Below are 27086 nucleotides of genomic sequence, written 5' to 3' on the forward strand. Positions count from 1 at the left end.
CCTTTCTCCCTCTCTTATGCCCCTTTCTCCCTCTCTTATGCCCCTTTCTCCCTCTCTTATGCCCCTCCCTCCCTCTCTTATGCCCCTTTCTCCCTCTCTTATGCCCCTTTCTCCCTCTCTTATGCCCCTCCCTCCCTCTCTTATGCCCCTTTCTGTCTTATGCCCCTTTCTCTCTTATGCCCCTCTCTCATGCCCCTCTCTCAATTCAATTCACTTTATTGACATGGCAAGTTCATTATTACTTACATTGTCATATATATATACTACTTTTCCATATATATATATATATATATATATATAACTAAATGGTGGGACCAACAGCAATAATAATAGTAGTAGTGGACATGGGATTACCATTAACAACAACTACAACAATATTGATGAGAACAACAATACATTAAAGCAATCATGCCCCAGTGGCAACATGACTGAGAAGACACATGACATGGTATGAAAGACAAAAAGACTGACTTTCTTAGATTTTTGCAATCATTATCAAACCCTTTTTCATGATCTGTTATTTCTGGTTTGACTATGTACAGACCCAGTGTTCGACAGAGCTTCTCTCTCTCTCTCTCTCGCCTCCCTCTCTCTCTCTCCCGTGCCTCTCTCTCTCTCCCTCCCCCGTGCCTCTCTCTCTCTCCCTCCTCCGTGCCTCTCTCTCTCTCCCTCCCCCGTGCCTCTCTCTCTCTCCCTCCCCCGTGCCTCTCTCTCTCTCTCCCCCGTGCCTCTCTCTCTCTCTCCCCCGTGCCTCTCTCTCTCTCCCCCGTGCCTCTCTCTCTCTCCCCCGTGCCTCTCTCTCTCTCTCTCTCCCCCGTGCCTTTCTCTCTCTCTCCCCCGTGCCTCTCTCTCTCTCTCTCCCCCGTGCCTCTCTCTCTCTCTCTCCCCCGTGCCTTTCTCTCTCTCTCTCCCCCGTGCCTCTCTCTCTCTCTCTCCCGCCTCTCTCTCATGCCTCTCTCTCTCTCTCTCACGCCTCTCTCTCTCATGCCTCTCTCTCTCTCACGCCCCTCTCTCACACCTCTCTCTCTCTCACGCCTCTCTCTCTCTCTCACGCCTCTCTCTCTCTCACGCCTCTCTCTCTCTCTCTCTCACGCCTCTCTCTCTCTCTCTCTCACGCCTCTCTCTCTCTCTCACGCCTCTCTCTCTCTCTCTCACGCCTCTCTCTCTCACGCCTCTCTCTCTCTCACGCCGCCTCTCTCTCTCACGCGCTCTCTCTCTCACGCCTCTCTCTCTCTCTCACGCCTCTCTCTCACGCCTCTCTCTCTCACGCCTCTCTCTCTCTCACGCCTCTCTCTCACACCTCTCTCTCTCACGCCTCTCTCTCTCTCTCACGCCTCTCTCTCTCACGCCTCTCTCTCTCTCTCACGCCTCTCTCTCTCACGCCTCTCTCTCTCACGCCTCTCTCTCTCTCTCACGCCTCTCTCTCTCTCTCACGCCTCTCTCTCTCACGCCTCTCTCTCTCTCTCACGCCTCTCTCTCTCTCTCACGCCTCTCTCTCTCTCTCACGCCTCTCTACTCTCTCTCACGCCCTCTCTCTCTCTCTCTCACGCTCTCTCTCTCGCTCTCTCTCTCTCTCACGCCTCTCTCTCTCTCTCACGCCTCTCTCTCTCTCACGCCTCTCTCTCTCTCACACCTCTCTCTCTCTCTCTCTCTCACGCCTCTCTCTCTCACGCCTCTCTCTCTCACGCCTCTCTCTCTCTCTCTCTCACGCCTCTCTCTCTCTCTCTCACGCCTCTCTCTCTCACGCCTCTCTCTCTCTCACGCCGCTCTCTCTCTCTCTCACGCCGCTCTCTCTCTCTCTCACGCCGCTCTCCCTCTCTCTCACGCCTCTCTCTCTCTCTCTCTCTCTCTCACGCCTCTCTCTCACGCCTCTCTCTCTCACGCCTCTCTCTCACACCTCTCTCTCTCACGCCTCTCTCTCTCTCTCACGCCTCTCTCTCTCTCTCACGCCTCTCTCTCTCTCTCACGCCTCTCTCTCTCTCTCACGCCTCTCTCTCTCTCACGCCTCTCTCTCACGCCTCTCTCTCTCTCTCACGCCTCTCTCACGCCTCTCTCTCTCTCACGCCTCTCTCACGCCTCTCTCTCTCTCTCACGCCTCTCTCTCTCTCTCACGCCTCTCTCTCTCACACCTCTCTCTCTCACGCCCCTCTCTCTCATTGTATTGCTCCATCTTTATACTTGGAGGAAGAAAAATAATATTTTCAAAGCACAACCACGAACCCTTAGGGTGAACTCTAAGTGGTGTACTGCCTATGTGTACACCACTTAGTTGGAGAGTGTACCTATTTTTATTTACCGGGCGAAACAATTCAATAAAAATCCTCTTCAGCCACAGATGAGTCTGTTAATTTGCTAATGAAGAGTCTCCATTTTCCCACAAACTAACAACCGCTTTGTAGTTTGGGAGTTTCTTGTCTCTTGGCTTTTCAATTACAATGTATAACTCCGCCAAGCAGAGAGGCCTAATGATGTAAAGGAGTCTCGTTTCTAGGCTTTTCATTTATCTTGAATTGGATTATGAAGGATAAAAACGGACTTGTGTGTACTGTAGCTCTCTTTGTTTCTACTACCCGGCCGTCCAATTGAAAAAGGGCCTTGAAAAAGCACCTGTTCTATTCATCAAATGGGTCATGTTTTCACATGCAGATCACTGGGCTACCGTTCCGAAAACAACATCTACTCAGACTGATCCCAGGGTCAGAATGTTAAAGCACAGCCCTCAGAAATAAAACTTCTGGATATATTCAATTGGACAGGGACATTGAAGAGGCGAGGTTGGATCTGATTTGGAGCACTTTACAGTACCGGCGGCAAATTTGGATCATTTATTTGTATGATTTGTATTCATGCCGCTATTCTTACTAATGTCCTCCCTTTTTGGAATGCTAATAGCTTTGTGCACATTTGATTAGCCTCGGGTTCAGTGAATACCAAGGGACGTAGCATTTGGGCTATGTTTAGGAGTCTAACCCTGCCCGAGGCATCCGTGGAAGTCAGACATCTGTTTGTAGTCCGCTGGGTTCTCGTTCGATCCACTCCTTTCCTCTGATATTTCATACAGAACCGCTGCTGGATTCTAAGTCTGGAACTGCGCCCCAAATGACAACCTACTCCCTATATCGTGCACTACTTTTGACCAAGGCTCAAAGGGCTGTGGTTAAAAGTAGTGCACTATTAAAGGAATAGGGTGCCATGTGAGACGCAAACCCCCAAAATGTGAATGCGGCGCGATGAGGCCTTCGTCCCGACCTCCAACACATTAGGGGGAGACTACGGTGTCCACGGCACAGGGCCTCACATGACTTACTTGGCCATCGCTTGCAATCCCTGCCCCTGTGTTTATTAGCAGAACCAATTACACCCGGCTTAATTGGCCTTTCTTCGAGAACCCTCTTCCTGTGTGGACAGTGTATGGAGAGTAGAGAAGCCTCTTTCTCTTAATGAAAAGAGTTACGGCCACAGTAAGAAAAAATTAAGTCTGTCAATGTCCCTCTCAATCCTGGTCTCTCTCCCTCTCCCCCTCGCTCTCTCCATCTCTCTCCCCCTCACTCTCTCCATCTCTCTTCCAGTCTCTCCCTACCTCACTCATAGTCACCCTTTCGCTTGTCTCCCTCTCTGAGTCTTCCTGTTAATGAGAAGAACCAGGGACAGTGGCGTGAAAATAAGGGGCAGACTGAATTCTGGGATGCCTGATAGGTTGATCTTCATTTCAATTCCCCGGTGACAACGAGGGATGACAGGCACATCGCTCATGCCTAATGTGCGTAATAAAGATGAATAACACTTTTGTAAAAAAAAAATAATAATAAATGAAATGCACCCATTTTCCAATAGTCACTCCCACAAGGGGCGAGACTGTGTCAAGCGTTGTGCTGCTTTGCGTGTGAGAAAGTTAGGATGTGCACTATAAACGGACTATGAGTTTGAGTCAGGAAATAGTGACACTATGGTAAAGGAGAAGATAAAGCGGTATCATCTCCATATCGATTTAAACAGAATGGCACTGAGCTGTAGTTAATAACCAAAACATCAGCCCACGGTTGACATTTATTGCACTCGAAAAAGATAAACGTTGCAACAACAAAAGAATCCACCTGATCTCTCTACCTCACACTAGTTTTTTTTTTTTTTTTTCAACCACCCGTTCTCCATCCAGAACCACAAAGTGCTGTTTGGTTAACGGGCTTTTGCCAGTTTGGAGTGGATCATAAGTGTTATTGCTGGCATGCCTCGGGCTCCTGCGAGTTTCAGCGAGTGCATTTTGACATCTGATGCAATTCATAAACAGGGAGAGAGCTGCTACTGCTACTGGTACCGCTACAGTCCCAATAGCCATCTCCTCTGTCTCGGAGATTCAATTACAGATTTAAACACAGAAGGGGAATGAGAGACACCCCCTCTGGGGCTAAAGAAAATGGAAGAATGGGGGGGTAGGGTCATAATTGTGTAGTGGGTGTATTTGGCCACCGTTGTGAACTCGATGCAGTAGGCAGGACAGTACTCTAAGACCTCTGGTTGCAACAGTGGCGACTGCTATTCTCCTTTACCTGGAGCGAGTGGAAGACTTGACATTAATTGACCAATTACGTTCTTCTGAGCAGAGACAAAGGAAACCCGTGGAGCACAATGATCGTAGAGGATAGGCATAGTATTCCCTTAGTCTCAGGGGGTTTCCATTGTTGCAAAGTGAACAAGTATGAATTGCCAAGCGTGAAGTGTGTGTGTGAGTGTGCGTCTATGAGTTGGTCCCCTTGGGGGGCCCCCTTACCTTCTGGGTGATTACATTGACCCACGGGGATGTACAGTTGCTAAGGTTGGGCCCTTGAGGGTCCCAGTATCCTTCGGGCCCCATACACAGATACATGGCCACGCCTGTGGAAGAAAACAAGACTCAGAGTTGGAGGCAATAGAGCAAAACCACAGGGATTCATATGTAAAAAGCTGCTAACAGTGAGACACGTGTTTCCAAACAACTTTCATCTCGCCTTATTATAAATAACTTCTTTTTTTTTCTCGTCCTCATACAATCTGTCGGTGTTTGTCTGTGTGAACAGATACAGAGCGTCACTATTACTCATATCCGAATTAATCTACCACGTACCTTAAAACCGATTGCCCTTAAAGTGGAACTGACAGCGTTTCAAACTACTTTGCAGACACGAAACAGACAAGCATAACATCAGTAAAAAATAGATTGAATTCCCAGCTAAAACGTTTAGAAAAGAGGTTCTGTTTGGAGATAATTACTACGACGTAGACTAAGGCATTGTTGGCAGAATAGACGGGTGTCATTCAACGCATGACTAATATAGTTCAACATTAAAATAACATTCTATTGGACGCACACACATATTTAGGAGATGTCATTGCTGGTGTAGCGAAATGCTTGTGTTCCTAGCTCCAACAGTGCAGTAGTATCTAACAATTCACAACAATACACACAAATCTAAAAGTAAAAGAATAGAATTAACAAACATGTACACTACCATTCAAAAGTTTGGGGTCACTTAGAAATGTTCATGTTTTTGAAAGAAAATCACCCTTTTTCTCCATTAAATTAACATCAAATTGATCAGAAATACAGTGTAAATGACTATTGCAGCTGGAAACGGCTGATTTTTAATGGGATATCCACATAAGAGTACAGAGGCCCATTATCAGCAACCATCACTCCTGTGTTCCAATGGCACGTTGTGTTAGCTAATCCAAGTTTATCATTTTAAAAGGCTCAATGTCAACAGTGAAGAGGCGACTCTGGGATGCTGGCCTTCGAGGCAGAGTTGCAAAGAAAAAGCCATTTCTCAGACTGGCCAATATAAAGAAAAGATTAAGATGGGCAAAGCAACACAGACACTGGACAGAGGAACTCTGCCTAGAAGGCCAGCACCCGGAGGCGCTTCTTCACTCTTGACATTGAGACTGGTGTTTTGCAGGTACTATTTAACGAAGCTGCCAGCTGAGGACTTGCGAGTCGTCTGTTTCTCAAACTAGACACTCTAATGTACTTGTCCTCTTGCTCAGTTGTGCACCGGGGGCCTCCCACTCTTTATATTCTGGTTAGTTTGCGCTGTTCTGTGAAGGAAAAAGAACAGCGTTGTACCAGATTTTCAGTCGTACCAGATCTTCAATTTTCTTCAGCATCCTGAGGTTGAAGAGGCGCTGTTGCACCTTCTTCAGCACACTGTCTGTGTGGGTGGACCTTTTCAGAACATTAGTGATGTGTACGCCGAGGAACTTTAGCTTTCCACCTTCTCCACTGCAGTCCCGTCGATGTGGACAGGGGCGTGCTCCCTCCACGATCAGCCCCTTTGTTTTGACTTTAGATTATTAGAACGACTTCGCCAAAAGCCACAAAATGCACCTGAATGGATTTCTGCAAATATGTAAATACCACGGGAGTTATCTTACATTTGTCAACTTAACAGTTCTATTGATCATGAAAGCATCTCTCTCTCTGTTCCCTATGCACATCATCAACAACAAGATAAACGACTGTTAGCCAGAGCGAGATGAGCTCAAATCTGACGAGGGAACAGTAGATAAACCTTCTCAGCTTATAGTTTGCCATCAAAATTTCACTGATAAAAGGATAGGGAATAGTAGCCTGCTTGCCCTTCTGCATCTTGCCTGCCAAAGCATGCTTGTCCCAACCCACATTTTGACGACTGATTTGGAACATTTGACCGATGCCAAATACATTTGATTGACAACTCCGAGATATGCTAACTGTGGATACGAGTCGTTCAAGTTCAGCATAGCTAGCTAGCAAAGTAATTACTGTAATTTCTTGCAAGCTAACCAGATGACCCCTGCGTCTCTAGCTGCAGCCACAGAAAAACGATATGGGGGGGTGGGGGGAGTCGGCCACTCACCCATCGTCCAATGACAACATCCTCCCAGTACATTAGGCTCTGTGTTTATCTTGCTAAATAAATAGCTACCTAAGTAGATAAGCTAGCCTATTAGCCATGCTATGACTGACTTGTGATCATTGCCTTTGCTAGTTTGATTGTATTGACATTCCCAGCCTTAGTTACATTCGTCCGTTTTTGACCAAAATATTGAGTCATTGAAACTGAATCAGTGCATCCCGAATGGAGACAGCAAACAATGTACCAGGCCAGCTGTGATTTACAACCTGATGCCAATATTTGTTGGACTACCAACAATGACGAGACAGCCTACCGGGAGGAGGTGAGGGCCCTGGGAAAGTGGTTCCAGGAAAATAACCTCTCTGTGGCTGCAGCTAGAGACGCAGGGGTCATCTGGTTAGCTTGCAAGAAATTACAGTAATTACTTTGCTAGCTAGCTATGCTGAACTTGAACGACTCGTATCCACAGTTAGCATATCTCGGAGTTGTCAATCAAATGTATTTGGCATCGGTCAAATGTTCCAAATCAGTCGTCAAAATGTGGGTTGGGACAAGCATGCTTTGGCAGGCAAGATGCAGAAGGGCAAGCAGGCTACTATTCCCTATCCTTTTATCAGTGAAATTTTGATGGCAAACTATAAGCTGAGAAGGTTTATCTACTGTTCCCTCGTCAGATTTGAGCTCATCTCGCTCTGGCTAACAGTCGTTTATCTTGTTGTTGATGATGTGCATAGGGAACAGAGAGAGAGATGCTTTCATGATCAATAGAACTGTTATGTTGACAAATGTAAGAGGACTCCCGTGGTATTTACATATTTGCAGAAATCCATTCAGGTGCATTTTGTGGCTTTTGGCGAAGTCGTTCTAATAATCTAAAGTCAGGCTACTGCCTGTAAACACACAGTCCAGGTCAAAGTTCAATGTGTGTAAACTCCAGTCCTGGACAAGACAGATGTTTTGATGGGGTTTTATTTACTGCAGTGTCTAGCACAGCTGCTTTCCCCCTCTGTATTGCTATAGAATGTTCACCGATGCCTTCCTCTGTCAATCCCAAACATTCTACGAATGTATGAAAACGTGAAAATGACCATATGTACGCCCTCGCTCGTCAGAAAAATGTTTAAACAAATAAACTGTCACATTCTTCCTGGGGATGTATATGAACCCGATTTGAATAAGATTTCATGTTTCTAAAATGTTGTCAGTTCCACTTTAATAATAACATACAACAAATAAATATAATTGGGATATGACAAAGGAATAGAATCTACTGGTTTCATATCCGCATGTTAAATGAAGTCCTAATTGTTTTGTGGTAGCACTTCAGGGCCCACAGAGGTATCCTGGATCGTGTGTGTTTCTAGTAATTAAGAGTTGAAGCACCTCTTTATGTGTTAAACGGGTGAGACGGTTGAACTCCGTGCAAAAAAATACACCAAACTGTGTTCCAATTAAGTCAGATATCCTGGAGTTCGTTACGAAAGGTCAATTAAGGGTGCCTGAGGGAGAGGACTGCTACTGACGGGGATGTGGAGTGACGTGTGTGTGTGTGTGTGTGTGTGTCTTTTGGGCCACACAAGGCCTCTGAAACCAGGCCAAAAATGGGACTGCGCCCCCACCAGAGCTTCTACTTACTCTGTGTATAAACTGGGATTGTGTCTTTATCATCTAATCAACAACACTATCAGCCAGCCTAAAACAGTACACAGCAGTTCCAAATGGCACTCTATTCCTTACATAGTGCACTACTTTACTACTTTTAACAAGAATCCTATGGGACGGGATTAGGGTGCCATTCCCTTTAGGGTGCTATTCCCTCTATAGTAATGCACTATAAAGGGAATAGGGCGCCATTTGGGATGCATGTTATGGTAAAGGGATACAGAGAGAGAGGAAATTGAGTTCCAAATGTGGGCTATGGCGTTCATAGTGTTTATATTCAATCTGTGTATTTTTATAAACTATTAACTTCAGGACTCTGTCAAGGAAAAATGCCAGTCTTCGATTTGTACACGTCTATGGGCTAGAGGAGGAGGAGACAGACTGATAACATTAACTGATTTAAACTTTGACTGACACATCATTTCCTTCTAGTCCTTCTTGGACTGCATTACGTTTGATGGGTTTATCAGATAGACCTCCACCTGAGGGGGGGGGGGGGGGGGGAAGGTGGAGTGAGGATGATTGATAGAGTGAGTGAGAAAAAAAGATGGAGAGAGAGGGGAGAGAGAAAATAACGGAGAGAGAGGTGGTAGGGATTTGAGGAAACTCAAAGCCGTCCACGTGTCGGAAAAGTGGTCTGAAGTGTGGTGGGCTTTAAAGAGAGACACGCAGAGCGGTGGTGGTTGTGTGTCCCTCATCTTGCTGTACACCGGCCATCGTCGGGATGGTGTCGCCAGTTAAACGAGGAGAAGGCGGCGAGAGACAAAACGGTCCCCACCCCTGGTTGTAACATTTCTGTGCTCGTATTCAAAAAATGTCTTAAGTGCTGATCTAGGATCAGGTACCCCCTTGTCCATACAATCTTATTCATTATGATCTAAACAGCAAAAATGACCCTATATCAGCATTTTGACTTTATGAGTATGGGCCAAGTCACAACGCAAAACTTAAAATATATTGATACATTTACAATAATCTATTCCATCTGTCCTTGGTATCACGCTCTACTTTTGGTTTCACTGCATGACCAGAAGTATGTGGACACCTGCTCGTCAAACATCTCATTCCAAAATCATGGGCATTAATATGGAGTTGGTCCCCCTTTGCTGCTATAACATCCTCCAATCTTTTAGGAAGGCTTTCCACTAGATGTTGGAACATTGCTGCTATAACAGCCTCCACTCTTCTGGGAAGGCTTTCCACTAGATGTTGGAATATTGCAGTAGGGACTTCCATTCAGCCACAAGAGCATTAGTGAGGTCGGGCACTTATGTTGGGCAATTAGGCCTGGCTCCCAGTCCGCGTTTCAATTCATCCCAAAGTTGTTCGATGGGGTTGAGGTCAGGGCTTTGTGGAGGCCAGTCAAGTTCTTCCAACCCGATCTCGACAAAGCATTTCTGTGTGGAACTCTGTGTGCACGGGGGCATCGTCACACAGGAAAGGGCTTTCCCCAAACTGTTGCCATAAAGTTGGAAGCACAGAACCGTCTAGAATGTCATAGTATGCTGGATCTTAATATGTTGGTATCCATTCCTTTTGATCTGTGACAAAGGAGTAGAGAAAGAAACGAGTGAAGTGGCACCTCATGAACACAAAGTGCCTGGCCCTCGTTAAAGAGCACACACACACAACTGTGTTTAGTGTTAATTAATTAGGCTAATTGTTTCCTGGGAGTGAGGAAGCGGAGGGGAGGATTCCGCCTCGTGGTTCCATATGTGTGGCTATCTTTAGCTCTCCTCTCTCAGCGAGTCTCTCATTAGGCGAGGGGGGAGGGGCGAATGCATACAAACAAAACAACAAACCTGTAAATAACATTCGGCCGTGCCAACCATCACACTTCAATATGCCGTACAGAGTTGAGAAAAGCAACGCCAGAATGTGTTTGACGACAGATTTTGGTTGGAAAACTGAAGGGATTAGTTGAGTTAATTGTAAGACTTCAATTCAGAAATTCAGGTCCTGTGAGAAAGTTTTGAATGAATGGTTAAGCTCATCCTTTTCCGATCAGCTCCATTCCCGAAGGAGGCCAATTCAGGAGCGGAGGATTCTGGTTCGTCTGAGGGCCATGGCTGTCAGTGGTCATCATTATGTACAATTTCAATATTTTCTCGTGTTCTTCTTCTTCCTTGTTTTTATTTCTCCTGCTTTTTTTGCTCTACATTGTGTTATTTTTAGCACTACATTGCTATTGACTACTACATTGTGTTATTTTTAGCACTACATTGCTATTGACTACTACATTGTGTTATTTTTAGCACTACATTGCTATTGACTACTACCTTGTGTTATTTTTAGCACTACATTGCTATTGACTACTACATTGTGTTATTTTTAGCACTACATTGCTATTGACTACTACATTGTGTTATTTTTAGCACTACATTGCTATTGACTACTACATTGTGTTATTTTTAGCACTACATTGCTATTGACTACTACATTGTGTTATTTTTAGCACTACATTGCTATTGACTACTACATTGTGTTATTTTTAGCACTACATTGCTATTGACTACTACATTGTTGGGTTTGGAGCTTGCAAGAACGGCATTTTGCTGCACGCGACACTGAAACTTGAAACTTGTTGGTTCGATTCCTGCAGTGATCAGTAATCTATTTTTTGTGATACTTCAGACATTCCGCACATTGCATGTACTACGTAGTGCTTTAAGACATCGCTTGAACTCACACCAACATATGTTACACATACAGACATTTAAACCAACATATTTGTTGCACTGGTAAGGAAATGTATCAAGGACAGCGATTAGCTAAATTTGGCTATTATCACAGTGTAGGCCTTTGGTTGACATACTTTTACCAGGGCCCAGTGAATGTTCAATTTCAGACGCACGGGAGACACAGACTTATGTAGAACAAGCCCATTACCCATTGTTCCAGTCGGGCATGGTTGCCTCGCCACCAGTCCCTGTCTCATCTTGGGCCAGGACACGTCCGACATGATCATGGGATTACAGTAGTCAACGCTGACGTTGGGGAGCTTGGAGGACGGGGACGTCCTTGTGTTTCCCCCCGGGATATTGCCGTCCGCTGGTGGAAATAGCGGCGGCAGGGTAGTCGAGGTGGGTCGCGGTCGCTGGGCAACGGGGGTCGTCGCCGAAACCCTGGTGGTCGTAGTGGTGCTGGTTGTTGATGTGGTCGTCGTGGAAACCGTCGTCGGTCGAGTTGTAGTCCGTGTTGTCGTGGTATCCATAAATACAATCACAGATGAAGATGATTCTGTATTAGGAGGGAAGAAAGAGTCAAATAAAAAGCCCCGTCTTTCCTGTAGAATTAAGTGAGAAATAACATAGCATTCTAAATGGAATAAGGATAGAGGGATAGCGAAAGAGAGAAAAAAATAGATTTCAGTCACAGTTAATTTATCTCAAGAGGCAAATTTATTTCAGGCCTGGTTGCAAAAATAGGTGTTCCATTTTTCCACCACCCCCCGTCCCGTCAGTTTAAGAGGCGATAGTTCAAACTGGATCAATTGGATCTGGCAGGTATGGCTTGGATATGTAGGCTAGTTTTCTGCCGAGGAGCTGGCAGACTCCTGCAGCTAGGCAAAGACACACAGGCATCCATTTCCAGCTATGGTTTGTTTGTGTGTGTGTGTGTGTGTGTGTGTGTGTGTGTGTGTGTGTGTGTGTGTGTGTGTGTGTGTGTGCACCAAGTCAATAACAATATTGGAGCTGTATGAAATTCTGGGTGTGGAGGAAGACAATGGTGACGTATAGGACATTGTTTTTCTTCGTCTCCCCACGGATACACATTATTTATTTATTTGTCTTTTATTTATCTAGGCATGTCAGTTAAGATCAAATTCTTATTTACAATGACCGCCTACCCCGGTCAAACCCTAACACGGACGAGGCTGGGCAAATTGTGCACCTCCCTATGGGACTCCCAATCACGTCCAGTTGTGATACAGCCTGGAATTGAACCAGGGTCTGTAGTGACGCCTCTAGCACTGAGATGCAGTGCCTTAGACCGCTGCGCCACTCGGGGGCCTCCTGATTCTCTCTTATCTGGTTTCCCTGAGGTCTTGAGGAAAGCGCTTACACACACACACCATCGCCCCTAACTATCACAAACACACACACATAATAAGGGCCCAAAATGTATTTAGCAATGAGCATCTTATGAATGTGTGGTCTAGGCTCAGACGCAAAGAAGCCGGGGCCAAGAGAGATAGGTCAGGGCTCATAACACTCCAGCAAACAGTGGGAGAGTGAGTGGGCAGGCAAATCAATGAGACAACACACGCACACAAAGTGGAGAGGAGGGGGGGGGATTCTATAATGGAAAAACAGTCCACTCTCTAACGCCGCAGTGGCCATTATCTTTTGTCTTAGTGGAAGCCAGGATAATTGGAGGTGGTACCATAGTGGAACCTAGCTCTCTAGAGAATGGAGGTTAGTTCCCTTAGCCACTGTGACGCAGCAATCCATTCCAAATGCAATCATGAAACAGACGTTTGGTTTTCTAATAGTTACCTGCAGCATAAGTGACAAGTGTGGTGGATGATAATTCCATTTTTAACATAAATGTGGATAATGCAGGATTCAAGTAATTGGTCTTCGTTAGAGTGCTACAAAAACACCACAGACCATGTGTCGGCCTGTAGACTAGATGTTCTTTTTTTAAGTGAGGCAGTGAGTGGAGGTTGGTGTATTGAGGCAGAGGAGGATGGTTCGCTGTAAAATTGAGAAAAAAAGTCACATTTAAAAAAAAAATCCTTGGTACAGTTTAACACTATGCCCCTATCTGTTATGGGCTAGTACTATAGCAAAACACGTGAGTGCAGCACACTGAAACAACATTTGTTGAGCTGGGGCTATTAGCTTACTGAGACCCCCAGAGGTATACCCTGTGGTAAAACACATTCAAGGACATTCAGCAGCAAACAAAGATGTCCCACTATTTGATTAAATACATGTTCTTTTTTTTGTTTTTGTTTTGTGTGAATACTTTAGACGGATCAAGACTCCATTCTCTCCAACAAAAAGAGTGTTTTTAAGATCTCTAGGTCTCTGTAGACTGCAATGCCTTAACAAGCATCCTATTTAATCAAAAGGTAAATCACACCGTTTCACCTTGTTCGTAATGCACATTTCATGACGTTGCTTTCGCCTGCACACAAAGCATTCATGCACATCAAAGTTAACTAGAGTATATACAGCCATCGTTGATAAAACACAATGTGTACATATGTACACACACAAAATATGCACGCAAGCGTGTAATTCATACACACATTATACACACACATGCACCCTCATGTACGCACCTACACACAAACACGTTTAACATTTCCCCGTGTCAAAGACGTCGCCATCTGCAATGAAGGTAATGCGTAAACATTCATCTGTGCTACCATGCACAACGACGACTCCTGCAGAAATGACCATATGGACATCGACATTAATCACAGAGCACATCTTTCCATTAACTTATTCATGGTACTTTTCATTTATTCATCCATTTTGGGACGAGTCTCTCTCCTATCACATAGTAACATTTGTGTGGCGAGGCCGGTTTTAATTTCCCTTGAAACGCATTGTGATGGACCTCTCTTGGGCTGAGGGTTCTGTCCCAAATGGCAACCTATTCCCTACGTGGTGCACTACTTTTGACTAGAGCAAGGTGCGCAGAGTGGCCAATTGGGATAATGATAAAAGACCGGGCCATGATTGGTATCATGCAGGGTGGCTATTTTGAATTCCCTGGGACCTTGTTAAGTTTGTATTTGTGATACAGTACCATTCCCATTTCTTAAGATACAGGCCAATTATTTCCTATTTCAGAGATGTGTTATTCGAAGAGGGAGCAGGCAACCGTGACCTTAAACCAACAATGTTCACCAATGAACACACCCTTTTCAAGTTGCACAATACCACAAGGAGACTATTGCTACAATGACCATATACATTTGACTTCACCACATGTCATACTAACAACACTCCAATAGCAGATATTCAATCTACATCTACTGTATAGTTCCGGCCGTGAGTTTCTATCGAACAGCAAGTAGACCTAACGCTCTTGCTATGTCAAAGAAATGCTCCAAGTTTCCAATTCTACAATCTCGGTGATTGGGTCTTTTTGTTGCAGAAGAGCGTTGAATTAGAAAACCCTTCACGAGAATAGAATGAACCTGAAACTCTATCAACCATTCCGTAAATGATAAAAAGGAAAGAGTTTACGTCCGCGTTTAGAGTATACCTCCAAAGGTTGTGACCTTTCCCCTTGTTATAGGGAAATACTGACAACAAAGTCACTACAGTAGATTGTGTGAGAGAAGGCAGTTATGGCTAGAATTAAAACCAGATGAGTGATACAAATAAAATAAGGGCTACATGATAACCAGTACGCTTTTGAAAGAAACACACAGTTTGGCTATTCTAAATAACAACATTATTAGGGATATGTTTTGCTCTAAAAACCTGTTCCCACGGACTACTACTATAAGAGGCAGAGGAGTTCTGAAAAACAAAGAAAGCTCGACTATGTCCTTGAGCAAAGTTGTGTATTCTGCACGAAGCGATTACAAAAAGGACAAACGGGTCGGTAGAGACTCGTGTTTTGGAAAAGTCTCGTCGCACAACCACTACAAGGACATTCTGTTGTGCTCCGTTGGTTCCCTAATTTTACCTGGGAGCAACAAACACAGTGCAGGGTTCAAGTTCAGTGGCTCTGTGAATAGAAACTTTGTGTTCACTTTTGTATTCTCAGAGAGTCATCCTTAACCTTACACGGCAGTTTTAAATGCCTAAAACATGCTGCTTGGTATCGCATTGTTGTGACTCATGTAGAGGGAAGAAAGAAACCAAAAATGGCCTTGGAGATATGATTGTTGTGCAGGGCTTGAGTGACCGGTTTATTTTTGCTTTGTCAGTTTAGTGTTCCTATTTCAAGCTTCACTAGGTTTTGTAGAACCTTGGAATTGTGGGATTCCATCACTTGGAGGAGACATTGTTTTTAAAGGATTCCTAAAGAGGTTTGTTTAAAAAGGAATGTACACAGGCTACTAAGCACATCCAGCAAACCTCCACAGGTGCAGAGGACACATTATGTCAGAGGAAGGAGAGAAAGGGGAAATAAGCACAATACTAAATACTTCTCTCGTGGTTTAGTGGCTAAATTGCAGCCACATGAGGCGAAAGAAAAATACATGGAAACCCCCCCCCATCAAGACCACAATGTTGTGATCACTTCTACCGTTAGAGGTCAATTGTTAAATTCAGCCATACATACTCTGAAATCCATAACTTCAAACCCCCAAAATGACAAAAAGTAAATACATTAAACAAATTTAAAACAACCCTGCAGACTTCTCATCTCAATCTTCAACTCTGAACTGTTAGAAAAGGACCCGTACACATCAGCATTTCACTGTCAGTCTACACCTGTTGTTTACAAAGCATGTGACGCATAAAATGTGATTTTATTTACGTAACATTGCTTCCTTGCAACACGCCACGATACCTGCTAATGTTTCGCCCTCCGACAGAGCTGGGTGCTCCATTTCAAAGCAGTCCTTCCTGCATAATTAGTCGTCCTCCTTTATTCTCCCCAGGCTTTTACGGTAGTTACAATTAGATGAACCTTCCACTCGGTTTCAGGAATGGGCCCGTTATTTTGGAACAAATTTGCTTTTAATGACATAATTTCCTATTGGTGAGATCAAAAGAAGAGAAGTAGGCTTTTTTTGGGGGGGGGGGAGAGCGTCTCACAGGATAGGGACTGTCAGTGTAAGGTTAAACTCAATTATACATTGTTAATATTTGAACTCTGTTCACAGCTTTCTGCTTGTCTTGAAACTTAAACCTCCACTGGGATTCACCTCAATCAAGTGTAGGCGAGATACTCTAAGGAATTATGACAAAGTTTGAATTGTGTCATAATATCACTTGCATAAAGCAATATCTTTGCAGTGGTGAATAACTGATTGAATTGTTGATGCTTCTATCATGGCATCGTTGGTTGAATTTGTTTTTCATGAACTACATGTTACCTGTTGTTGTACAGGCTCAACATACTAAGGAAGCGAACGTTCGCTCGCCAAAACACATCGCACACAGCTCTGTCGGAGGGCGAAACATTAGCAGGTGTCGTGGCGTGTTGCAAGGAAGCGATGTTACGTAAATAAAATCACATCTTGTGCGTCACATGCTTCGTAAACAACAGGTGTAGAGTGACAGTGAAATGTTTTATTTGATTTATTTCACCTTTATTTAACCAGGTTGGCCAGTTGAGAACACCTTTATTTAACCAGGTTGGCCAGTTGAGAACACCTTTATTTAACCAGGTTGGCCAGTTGAGAACACCTTTATTTAACCAGGTTGGCCAGTTGAGAACACCTTTATTTAACCAGGTTGGTCAGTTGAGAACACCTTTATTTAACCAGGTAGGCCAGTTGAGAACAAGATCTCATTTACAACCGCGACCTGGCCAAGATAAAGCAAAGCAGTGCGACAAAACAACCACAGCGTTACACATAAACAAATGTACAGTCAATAATACAATAGAAAAGAAATAGAAACATCTATGTACAGTGTGTGCAAATGTAGAAGAGTAGGGAGGTAAGGCAGTAAATAGGCCCTAGAGGTTAAAAATAATTACAATTTAGCATTAATACTGGAGTGATAGAAGTGCAGATGATGATGTGCAAGTAGAGATACTTTGGTGCAAAAGAGCAAGAGGGTAAGTAATAATATGGGGATGAGGTAGTTGGTTGGGTGTGCTATTTACAGATTGGTTGTGTACAGGTACAGTGATCGGTAAGCTGGTCTGACAGCTGATGCCTAAAGTTAGTTAGGGCTATATAGGTCTCCAGCTTCAGTGATTTTTGCAATTCGTCCCAGTCATTGGCAGCAGAGAACTGGAAGGAAAGGCAGCCAAAGGAAGTTTTTGCTTTGGGGGTGACCAGTGCAATATACCTGCTGGAGTGCGTGCTACGGGTGGGTGTTGCTATGGTGACCAGAGAGCTGAGATAAGGCGGAGCTTTACCTAGCAAAGACTTACAGATGACCTGGAGCCAGTGGGTTTGGCGACGGATATGTAGTTGGGGCCAGCCAACGAGAGCATACAGATCACAGTGGTGGGTGGTATATGGGGCTTTGGTGAATGCTGACTTAGGGGTCCTTTTCCAACAGCAGAGGTTAAAGATTAAGATAAGAAGTCTGCAGGGTTGTGGTTTTTATTTTGAATCATTTTGGGGTTTTGAAGTTATGGATGGGGGGGGGGGTTCCATGTATTTTTCTTTCATCTCATGTGGCTGCAATTTAGCCACTAAACCCTGAGAGAAGTATTTAGTATTGTGCTTATTTCCCCTTTCTCTCCTTCCTCTGACATACTCTTATAAACCAACTAACCCAATTATGCTGTAGCCATGACAACACCCGTTCATACCAATCGAAGAGCAGTCAATGACACACAACTCAAAACTATTTTCGCTGTCTCAATCCATCCTTACTCTATAATGATAACGCATTCAGTGGTAAACCACACATATCCCCCTATTTGTTCTGGTCACCCCCCCCCCCCACCATGCTGTGCATGTACTGGAGCGGGTAGGTAAATGATGATGAAACTCCTGTCGTTTAATGGGCCTTTTGTGGCAGGCCCACAAATCTGTCAGTGGGGTCCGGTGGTAAATGATGCATGGAAACATCCGGTAATACCCTGATATCATCTGACATCAGGAAGCCATAATGGATGGATGGTGGCCATTGTTTGGAAACTAATTCCTCATCCCGGCTCCCCGAGACTACAGAGGGCAGCTGTGGCGGTCACTGCGACAGGGCCGAATGCACTGGTACGGGGGAGCATCCTGCCGCTCACTCAGTTTCTTCAATGCGCATACACAAATGGACATGATAGTGTACACACACACACACACACACACAAATGGAGCTACATGGACGTTCGTGCACACCTGCGCACATGCATGCAAACCTACAGTGTGCACACACAAACGCACACACAGAAAGAAGCACACATACAGTATAGCACAACCGATGACAACAGGGCCCTATGAGGCCTGAAATGAGGGGCGCTGAGAGCTCACTAGCCCATTCTCATTTCCAGAGACAGAGTCAGACGGGCTTCTGAAAAACCTGCACATGTCTAAATAACCGTGGAGAAGTTGAAAGCAGGGAGGGAAGGAGGGGAGTGACAGGGGAAAAGGGGAAGCAGGACACAGTGTCTCGCTCCCGGTCAAAAAGCCTCGAGTCTGGATTTTGAAGCGGGGCCGATTGGATAATACAAAGCCTCTCAGTGACAACTCCAACACTGCTATTACCAGGGGGATTCTTCACAGGAAACGACAGTGGCCCAGATCCACTCCACTGATAAAAGGAAAATGATTTTTTATAATATTGACAAGACAAAGTAACACAATTAAAAAATCCCCGTCAAAATCATTCCGCATCGGCGGTGGAACGTGTCTCAGACCATGAGAAAAAAATTGGTCTTCTCACGAAAACATCTATCGAAACAAAGGCACAGCGGAGTCAAACCAGTGTCTGCTTCTCTTCTACGCACAATGTGGTTGCTGTTTAATTTCTGCATGTGTCAAGGGAGACGGATGGGGTAGTGGTCTGAAGTGAAGGATCACCTGGCGTTCCCTGGAACCGCACAGATGAGCTGTGTATGATTTCTGGATCAAGGTACAGCCCGTTGTAGAGGATGAATAATGAACCCTCCCGGTTGAGGAAGCAAAATGTGCACCACGTGACGCATAAATGGGACTGCATGGATTTTTGGGGCCCGGGAAGAGTAGCCGCTGTGTTCACAGCAGCTAACGGGGATACTAATAAAATACTAAATAGTCAAATGGAACGTTTATGCCATGTTTCAAAAGGATGACATAGCAACTCGCCTGCTGGCCGCGGCAAGAACTAAGCTGGTTCGCCGTTCAAATAGATAACGCGATGTTTACTACCCGTGAGGAACTTGGCTACATCTGACAGCTGCGCAGGACATGACGTGGATAGGGGAACACAAAAGGGACCACATCATCTATAGTAGGTTGTACACTGTATTGGAGTACAGCATGAGCAATGCAGCATTTTAAAGCCAAGCAAAGAACTAGAAAGCAAGCGACACTGCCATGTGGCAAATCTCAAGCTACATACCTAACACGTTTCCATTGTGTTTCCACTCCCTTGGTTTGGGACAAATACACTGCCATGTGGCAAATCTCAAGCTACATACCTAACACGTTTCCATTGTGTTTCCACTCCCTTGGTTTGGGACAAATACACTGCCATGTGGCAAATCTCAAGCTACATACCTAACACGTTTCCATTGTGTTTCCACTCCCTTGGTTTGGGACAAATACACTGCCATGCGGGCAAATCTCAAGCTACATACCTAACACGTTTCCATTGTGTTTCCACTCCCTTGGTTTGGGACAAGCCTGTGTCCATGGAACAAATACACTGCTATTGTAATCCTCGACCCCGGACACAGTTTTGCTGGTGACTCACCCTGGACATGGTTAGCCTACCTCATTGGGAGTACGTCAAGTGTTTAATAAGGATTTAGGCCATCTTGCCAAGCTGACAAGATCATAAAACAGCGTGAAAGATAACAATAAGAATTCAAGAAGCTTTTTCTGAAACAGCAGCTGAGCATCTAGATAGTAAGGCAACAATGCATTCATGAATGCATTCCAAGACTTCAGGCGTAGAGCAAATAATAGCCCATTTAAGCAGGTAGTAAACACACACACACACACACACACACACACAGAGGAGGTCAAAGGGCAAAAAGTTGTGTCCTAAGTAACCAGCTGGTTAACAAGGCCAAACAACAGTTGCTCTGTCAGTCTGCATCTACCTGTTAGCCATTCTTATTCAATTAAGAAAATCTCTGTTACTACTGACAGGGCAAAGACTGTCAGGCCTTGCCCAAAACATGCCAGCCTCAGTATGAAGGTTGATGCCAATGTCTCAGGCACCCTCTGGCACACGCTGGAACTCTGCCCCGGCCAGATGGCAACATGTGGCACGGTTACAGCAGGCCCGTCAGACAGTGGAGTGTATCGGTGATGCCAACTGTGTCGCCTGTGCCACAGTACCCGTCATCCGCAGATGGCTTGAGATGACAGAGAAATGTCAGAGGTTTCGCGACCCATGTGGGATATCCGGAGATCAACGGTGCTTGCAGTGAACCAACAAAGCAGATCACATGGAGAGGGATCATTGACTCTAGGGATACATATTAATTTAGAGACATAACACTGGACAACCGTCTACTAAGAGCGTTTGCTAAATGACCTGAATGTAATTAACAAGGCATGGACAGTTCAGAAGGGAAACCTGAGGGTGGTGATGTCAGCGGATATTGCACCAGTTGGATTCACACTAATTACACGTGGTCTACACGTGGTCTAAATAAGTTGACCATCTCTACACATGCTTCCTCAATGCCCGGATGTCACACGCTCGCATGTGCTGGTGTCTCTTGCTGCCATGTTGCTGTAACTAGCTGTTCCTTCTTTTTCTGATATCCCATCACCACCCCAGCCCCCACCTGGGTTCTGTGTTTCTTCCTTCAGAGGATAACGATATAGAGTATTGTGCTCACTGCCTGTGGTTATATTATCATAATCCCATGATGCTTCGCTCTGGCAGTGAGCTATCCTGAAAGAGTAGAGACATGGTTTGTTACCTTTTCAATAAATGGTTAAATGTACACGTGGTGTTCTCTTTCTAAAAATGTCCTAATTAAACAAGTCCTCCTTTCAAAAAACACCTTGATAAATATGGACGATTCCATGCCAGCGGAAAATATTTTTGCTATCTCAGATTGTTCTGGAAATGTTCACATAGAAACTTCACTGGGAGGAAGGACATTTGAAATGCTTTTTTACATTCGTATCACAAAACATTTCTGAGAAAATCATGATGAAAGGCCCTTTTTAGACCTATACATGCCTCTTGTAAGACAGCTATGAGCTCTCTCTCGTACATGCACACAGCACGGACTCCTCCCTCTGCCACCCACATACACCAGGCAGGCAGCAGGCACCAGTGGCAGGTGTCTGAGGCAGGACAAATTCTCTCAAGTGACTGCCTGCACTAAGTAGCCTTGGGGACGTTCTTCCTCCTCCACTCACTGTGGCAGAAAGGTCAGCCCGAACGTCCAGCTGAACCCACACTGACTCCATCTTGGTTTCTATTCCCCTTTCGTGATCATTAGACATTTCAAATATGTATGTTAACATTTAGTTCCATGTCTGCTATTTCAAACCTATACATAATGGTCAACATATCCATGGAAATTTGCACAAACATTTTAGCAGCAGTATGGTGCCGATAGAGATGGCCGCTTCACGTTCTTAGGAAACTATGCAGTATTTAGTTTGTTTATGTATTATTTCTTACATTGTTACCCCAGGAAATCTTACATCTTATTACATTCTGGAAGAACTACTGAATATAAGAGCAACGTCAACTTACTAACATTACGGCCAGTAATACGACTTTCTCGAAGCAGATCCTCCCTTTGGACCAAATCAAATTGATTTGTCACATACACATGGTTAGCAGATGTTAATGCGAGTGTAGCGAAATGCTTGTGCTTCTAGTTACGACAATGCAGTAGTAAACAACGAGTAATCTAACCTAACAATTCCAAAACTACTACCTTATACACACAAGTGTAAAGGGATAAAGAATATGTACATAAAGATATGAATGAGTGATGGTACAGAACGGCATAGGCAAGATGCAGTTGATGGTATAGAGTACAGTATACACAGTGGGGAGAACAAGTATTTGATACACTGCTGTTTTTGCAGGTTTTCCTACTTACAAAGCATGTAGAGGTCTGTAATTTTTATCGTAGGTACACTTCAACTGTGAGAGACGGAATCTAAAAAAATCCAGAAAATCACATTGTATGATTTTAAGTAATTCATTTGCATTTTATTGCATGACATAAGTATTTGATATATCAGAAAAGCAGAACTTAATATTTGGTACAGAAACCTTTGTTTGCAATTACAGAGATCATATGTTTCCTGTAGTTCTTGACCAGGTTTGCACACACTGCAGCAGGGATTTTGGCCCACTCCTCCATACAGACCTTCTCCAGATTCTTCAGGTTTCGGGGCTGTCACTGGGCAATACAGACTTTCAGCTCCCTCCCTTATGGATTTTTGTTTTAGATTCCGTCTCTCACAGTTGAAGTGTACCTATGATAAAAATTACAGACCTCTACATGCTTTGTAAGTAGGAAAACCTGCAAAATTAGCAGTGTATCAAATACTTGTTCTCCCCACTGTACATATGAGATGATTAATGTAGGGTATGTAAACAAAGTGGCATAGTTTAAAGTGGCTAGTGATACATGTATTACATAAAGATGTAGTAGATGATATAGAGTACAGTATATACATATGAGATGAGTAATGTAGGGTATGTAAACATTATATTAAGTAGCATTGTTTAAAGTAGCTAGTGATATATTTTACATCAATTCCCAGTATTAAAGTGGCTGGAATGGAGTCAGTATGTTGGCAGCAGCCACTCAATGTTAGTGGTGGCTGTTTAACAGTCTGATGGCCTTGAGATAGAAGCTGTTTTTCAGTCTCTCGGTCCCTGCTTTGATGCACCTGTACTGACCTTGCCTTCTGGATAATAGCGGAGTGAGCAGGCAGTGGCTCGGGTGGTTGTTGTCCTTGATGATCTTTATGGCCTTCCTGTGACATTGGGTGGTGTAGGTGACCTGGAGGGCAGGTAGTTTGCCCCCGGTGATGCGTTGTGCAGGCCTCACTACCCTCTGGAGAGCCTTATGGGTGAGCACCACCACCCAGGACAATGGATCTAATCCCAGCAGCTGACCGAAAACAAAGGTGACGCGGGAGGGGCAGACGGAGTGGTCTTCTGGTCAGGCTTCAAATACGGGCACATCGCTCACCGCTCCTGAGTATACTACTCGCCAATGTCCAGTCTCTTGACAACAAGGTAGACTAAATTCGAGCAGGGGTTGCCTTCCAGAGAGACATCCGAGACTGTAACATTCTCTGTTTCACAGAAACATGTCTCTCTCAGGATATGGTGTTGGAATCGGTCCAGCGACCGGGCTTCTCCATGCATCGCGCCAAAAGAAATAAACACCTCTCTGGGAAGAGGAAGGGCGGGGGTGTATGCTTTATGATTAACAACTCATGGTGCGATCATAACACACAGGAACTCACGTCCTTCTGCTCAACCGACCTAGAGTTCCTTACAATCAAATGCCGGCCATTCTACCTACCAAGAGAATTCTCGTCAATTACATTCACAGCTGTGTACACCCCCCCCCCCCCCCAAGTGAACACCAAGACGGCCCTCAAGGTACTTCCCTCGACTCCACGTAAACTGGAAACTATATACCCGGAGGCTGCATTTACTGAAGCTGGGGATTTTAACAAAGCAAATTTGAGATCAATGTTACCTACATTTTATCAGCATATTGATTGCACGACAGGTAGGGCTAATACTCTTGACCACTGCTACTCTAACCTCAGCGATGCATACAAAGTCCTCCCCCGCCGTCCCTTCGGCAAATCCGACCACGACGCCATCTTACTTGTCCCGGCTTATAGGCAGAAACTCAAACAGGATGTACCAGTGATGAGAAACATTCAACGCTGGACTGACCAATTGGAAGGCACGCTCCAAGATTGTTTTGATCACGCGGACTGGAATATGTTCCATTCAGCCTCAGAGAATGACATTGATCTATATGCTGACCCGGTGAGTGAGTTTATAAATAAGTGCATTAGAGATGTCGTTAACCACTGTGACTATTAAAACCTACCCTAACCAGAAACCATGGATGGATGGCGGCATTCGCAAAAAAACTGAAAGCACGATCCACCGCATTTAACCATGGAAAGAGGTCTGGCGATATGGCTAAATATAAAGAGTGTAGTTATTCCCACCGCAAGGCAATTAAACAAGTGGAATTCCGGTACAGGGACAAGGTGGAATCGCAGTTCAACGTCTCAGACACGAGACTTATGTAGCAGAGAAACAGGAAATCATGGACTACAAAAACAGCCATGTCACGGATACCGACGTCACGCTTACAGACAAACTAAACACCTTATTTTCAAAGTCTGCACCCCTGCTCTCCTTCCTTGGCTGACGTGATTAAAACCCTCGCTTTGCTGCTGGCCTAGACGGCATCCCTAGCCGCGTCCTCATAGCATGCGCAGACCAGCTGGCTGGTGTGTTTACGGATATATTTAATCACTCTCTGTCCCAGTCTGTTGTCCCCAGATGCTTAAAGATGGCTACAATTGTTCCTGTACCCAAGAAGGCAAAACTGAACTAAATGACTACCGCCTCGTAGCACTCACTTCTGTCATCATGAAGTGCTTTGAGAGGCTAGTCAAGGATCATTTCACCACCACCTTACTGGCCACCCTAGAACCACTTCAGTTTGCATACCGCCCCAACAGGTCCACAGATAATGCAATCGCCATCGTACTGCACACCGCCCTATCCCATCTGGGCAAAAATAATACCTATGTAAGAATTCTGTTCAGCTCAGTATTCAACACCATTAGTACCCTCCAAGCTCAACATTAAGCTGGAGGCCCTGGGTCTCAACCCCTCCCTGTGCAATTGGGCCCTGAACTTTCTGACGGGCCACCCCCAGGTGGTGAAGGTAGGAAACAACATCTCCACTTCACTGACCCTCAACCCTGGGGCCCCACAAGGGTGCATGCTCAGCCCTCTCCTGTTCACCCACGACTGCATGGCCATGCACGCCTCCAACTCAATCCTCAAGTTTGCAGATGACAGCAGTAGTGGGCTTGATCACCAACAATGACGAGACAGCCTACAGGGAGGAGGTGAGGGCACTCACCTCAGTGTGGTGTCAGGAAAGAAACCTCTCACTCAGCGTCAACAAAACAAAGGAGATGATCGTGGACTTTAGGAAACAGCAGAGGGAGCATCCCCCTATCCACATCGAAGGGTCAGCAGTGGAGAAGGTGGAAAGTTAAAAATTCCTGGGTGAACACATCACAGACAAACTGAAATGGTCCACCCACACAGACAGTGTGGTGAAGAAGGTGCAACAGCGTCTCTTCAACCTCAAGAGCCTGAAGAAATTTGGCTTGACACCTAAAACCCTGACAAACTTTTACAGATGCACAATCGAGAGCATCCTGTCGGGCTGTATCACAGCCTGGTACGGCAACTGCTCCGCCTACAACCGTAATGCACTCCAGAGGGTAGTGAGGTCTGCACAACGCATCACCGGGGGCAAACTACCTGCCCTCCAGGACACCTACACCACCCGATGTCACAGGAAGGCCAAAAAGATCATCAAGGATAACAACCACCTGAGCCACTGCCTGTTCACCCCGCTATCATCCAGAAGGCGAGGTCAGTACAGGTGCATCAAAGCAGGGACCGAGAGACTGAAAAACAGCTATCTCAAGGCCATCAGACTGTTAAACAGAAATCACTAACTCAGAGAGGCTGCTGCCTACATTGACACCAAATCACTGGACATTTTAATAAATGGATCACTAGTCACATTAAACAATGCCACTTTAAATAATGTTTGCAAATCTGACATTATATCACGTATATACTTTATTTTATACCATCTACTTCACCTTGCCTATACCGCTCGGCTATCGCTCATCCATATATTTATATGGGCATATTCTCATTCTCCCCTTTAGATCTGTGTGTATTAGGTAGTTGTTGGGGAACTGTTAGATTACTTGTTAGATCTGTGTGTATTAGGTAGTTGTTGGGGAACTGTTAGATTACTTGTTAGATCTGTGTGTATTAGGTAGTTGTTGGGGAACTGTTAGATTACTTGTTAGATCTGTGTGTATTAGGTAGTTGTTGGGGAACTGTTAGATTACTTGTTAGATCTGTGTGTATAAGGTAGTTGTTGGCAATTGTTAGATATTACTGCACTGTTGGAACTAGAAGCACAAGCATTACGCTAACACTCGCATTGACATCATGTGTATGTGACCAATACAATTTGACTTGAAGTGTTCCCATGTTACAGTATATTGATCGTTCTGGGGCTGCTTTTCTCCAGCTCTTTTGTCTCAGATTTGTATTCAGCCTTGGTGAAGTGGGCATGCAAATATCCTGTCAGAATAAAAAAGACCTTACTCTTTCTTCCACTTTTTTGATTTCCTCCTATTTTTCCCCCCTGCCACTTTGTAAAGAAGACCGCTTCAATTAACTGTATTTGCGCTCGCACACTATTGAATTTGATTGAAAGAATATGCCAGGAGAGGGCAAGGAGACGTCGGCTTTTATTGTTGTCTGCTTGGAAAACCTGCATTTCGCTTTTTCAATCAAATTCAGTAAATACAATTATCGATAAGTGTTGTCATAGAAACATGCTTTGAATGAAGGTGTCCTTCATCCTCGATTTGTTCTCTGGAGAGATTGAAATACATGCTCCAGAAGAGTAATTATGCTCTTGTAAAGAATGGTTGACAATTGTCCCACTGCCTTGCCTACAGACATACAAATGGATGTCCCCTAAGCATGAAACGAG

At 44.7% G+C, this 27086-nt stretch overlaps 1 protein-coding gene across 12 annotated transcripts in view; it reads right to left on the reverse strand.

Annotated features, from left to right (window-relative positions):
* LOC109906505 (adhesion G protein-coupled receptor L3-like) overlaps positions 1–27086 on the reverse strand; it is a 346713-nt gene that overhangs the window by 107440 nt on the left and 212187 nt on the right. For all 12 annotated transcript variants that reach the window (XM_031792020.1, XM_031792013.1, XM_031792022.1 and 9 more), the window contains 2 exons: positions 11424–11774; positions 4769–4872 (listed from right to left, as the gene is read on the reverse strand). In XM_031792020.1, the coding sequence (XP_031647880.1) occupies positions 4769–4872; positions 11424–11774 (455 nt within the window). The remainder of the gene's footprint in view (positions 1–4768; positions 4873–11423; positions 11775–27086) is intronic.

This window comes from Oncorhynchus kisutch, linkage group LG16 (genome assembly GCF_002021735.2).
Source record: "Oncorhynchus kisutch isolate 150728-3 linkage group LG16, Okis_V2, whole genome shotgun sequence".
In the NCBI taxonomy this organism is placed as follows: domain Eukaryota; kingdom Metazoa; phylum Chordata; class Actinopteri; order Salmoniformes; family Salmonidae; genus Oncorhynchus; species Oncorhynchus kisutch.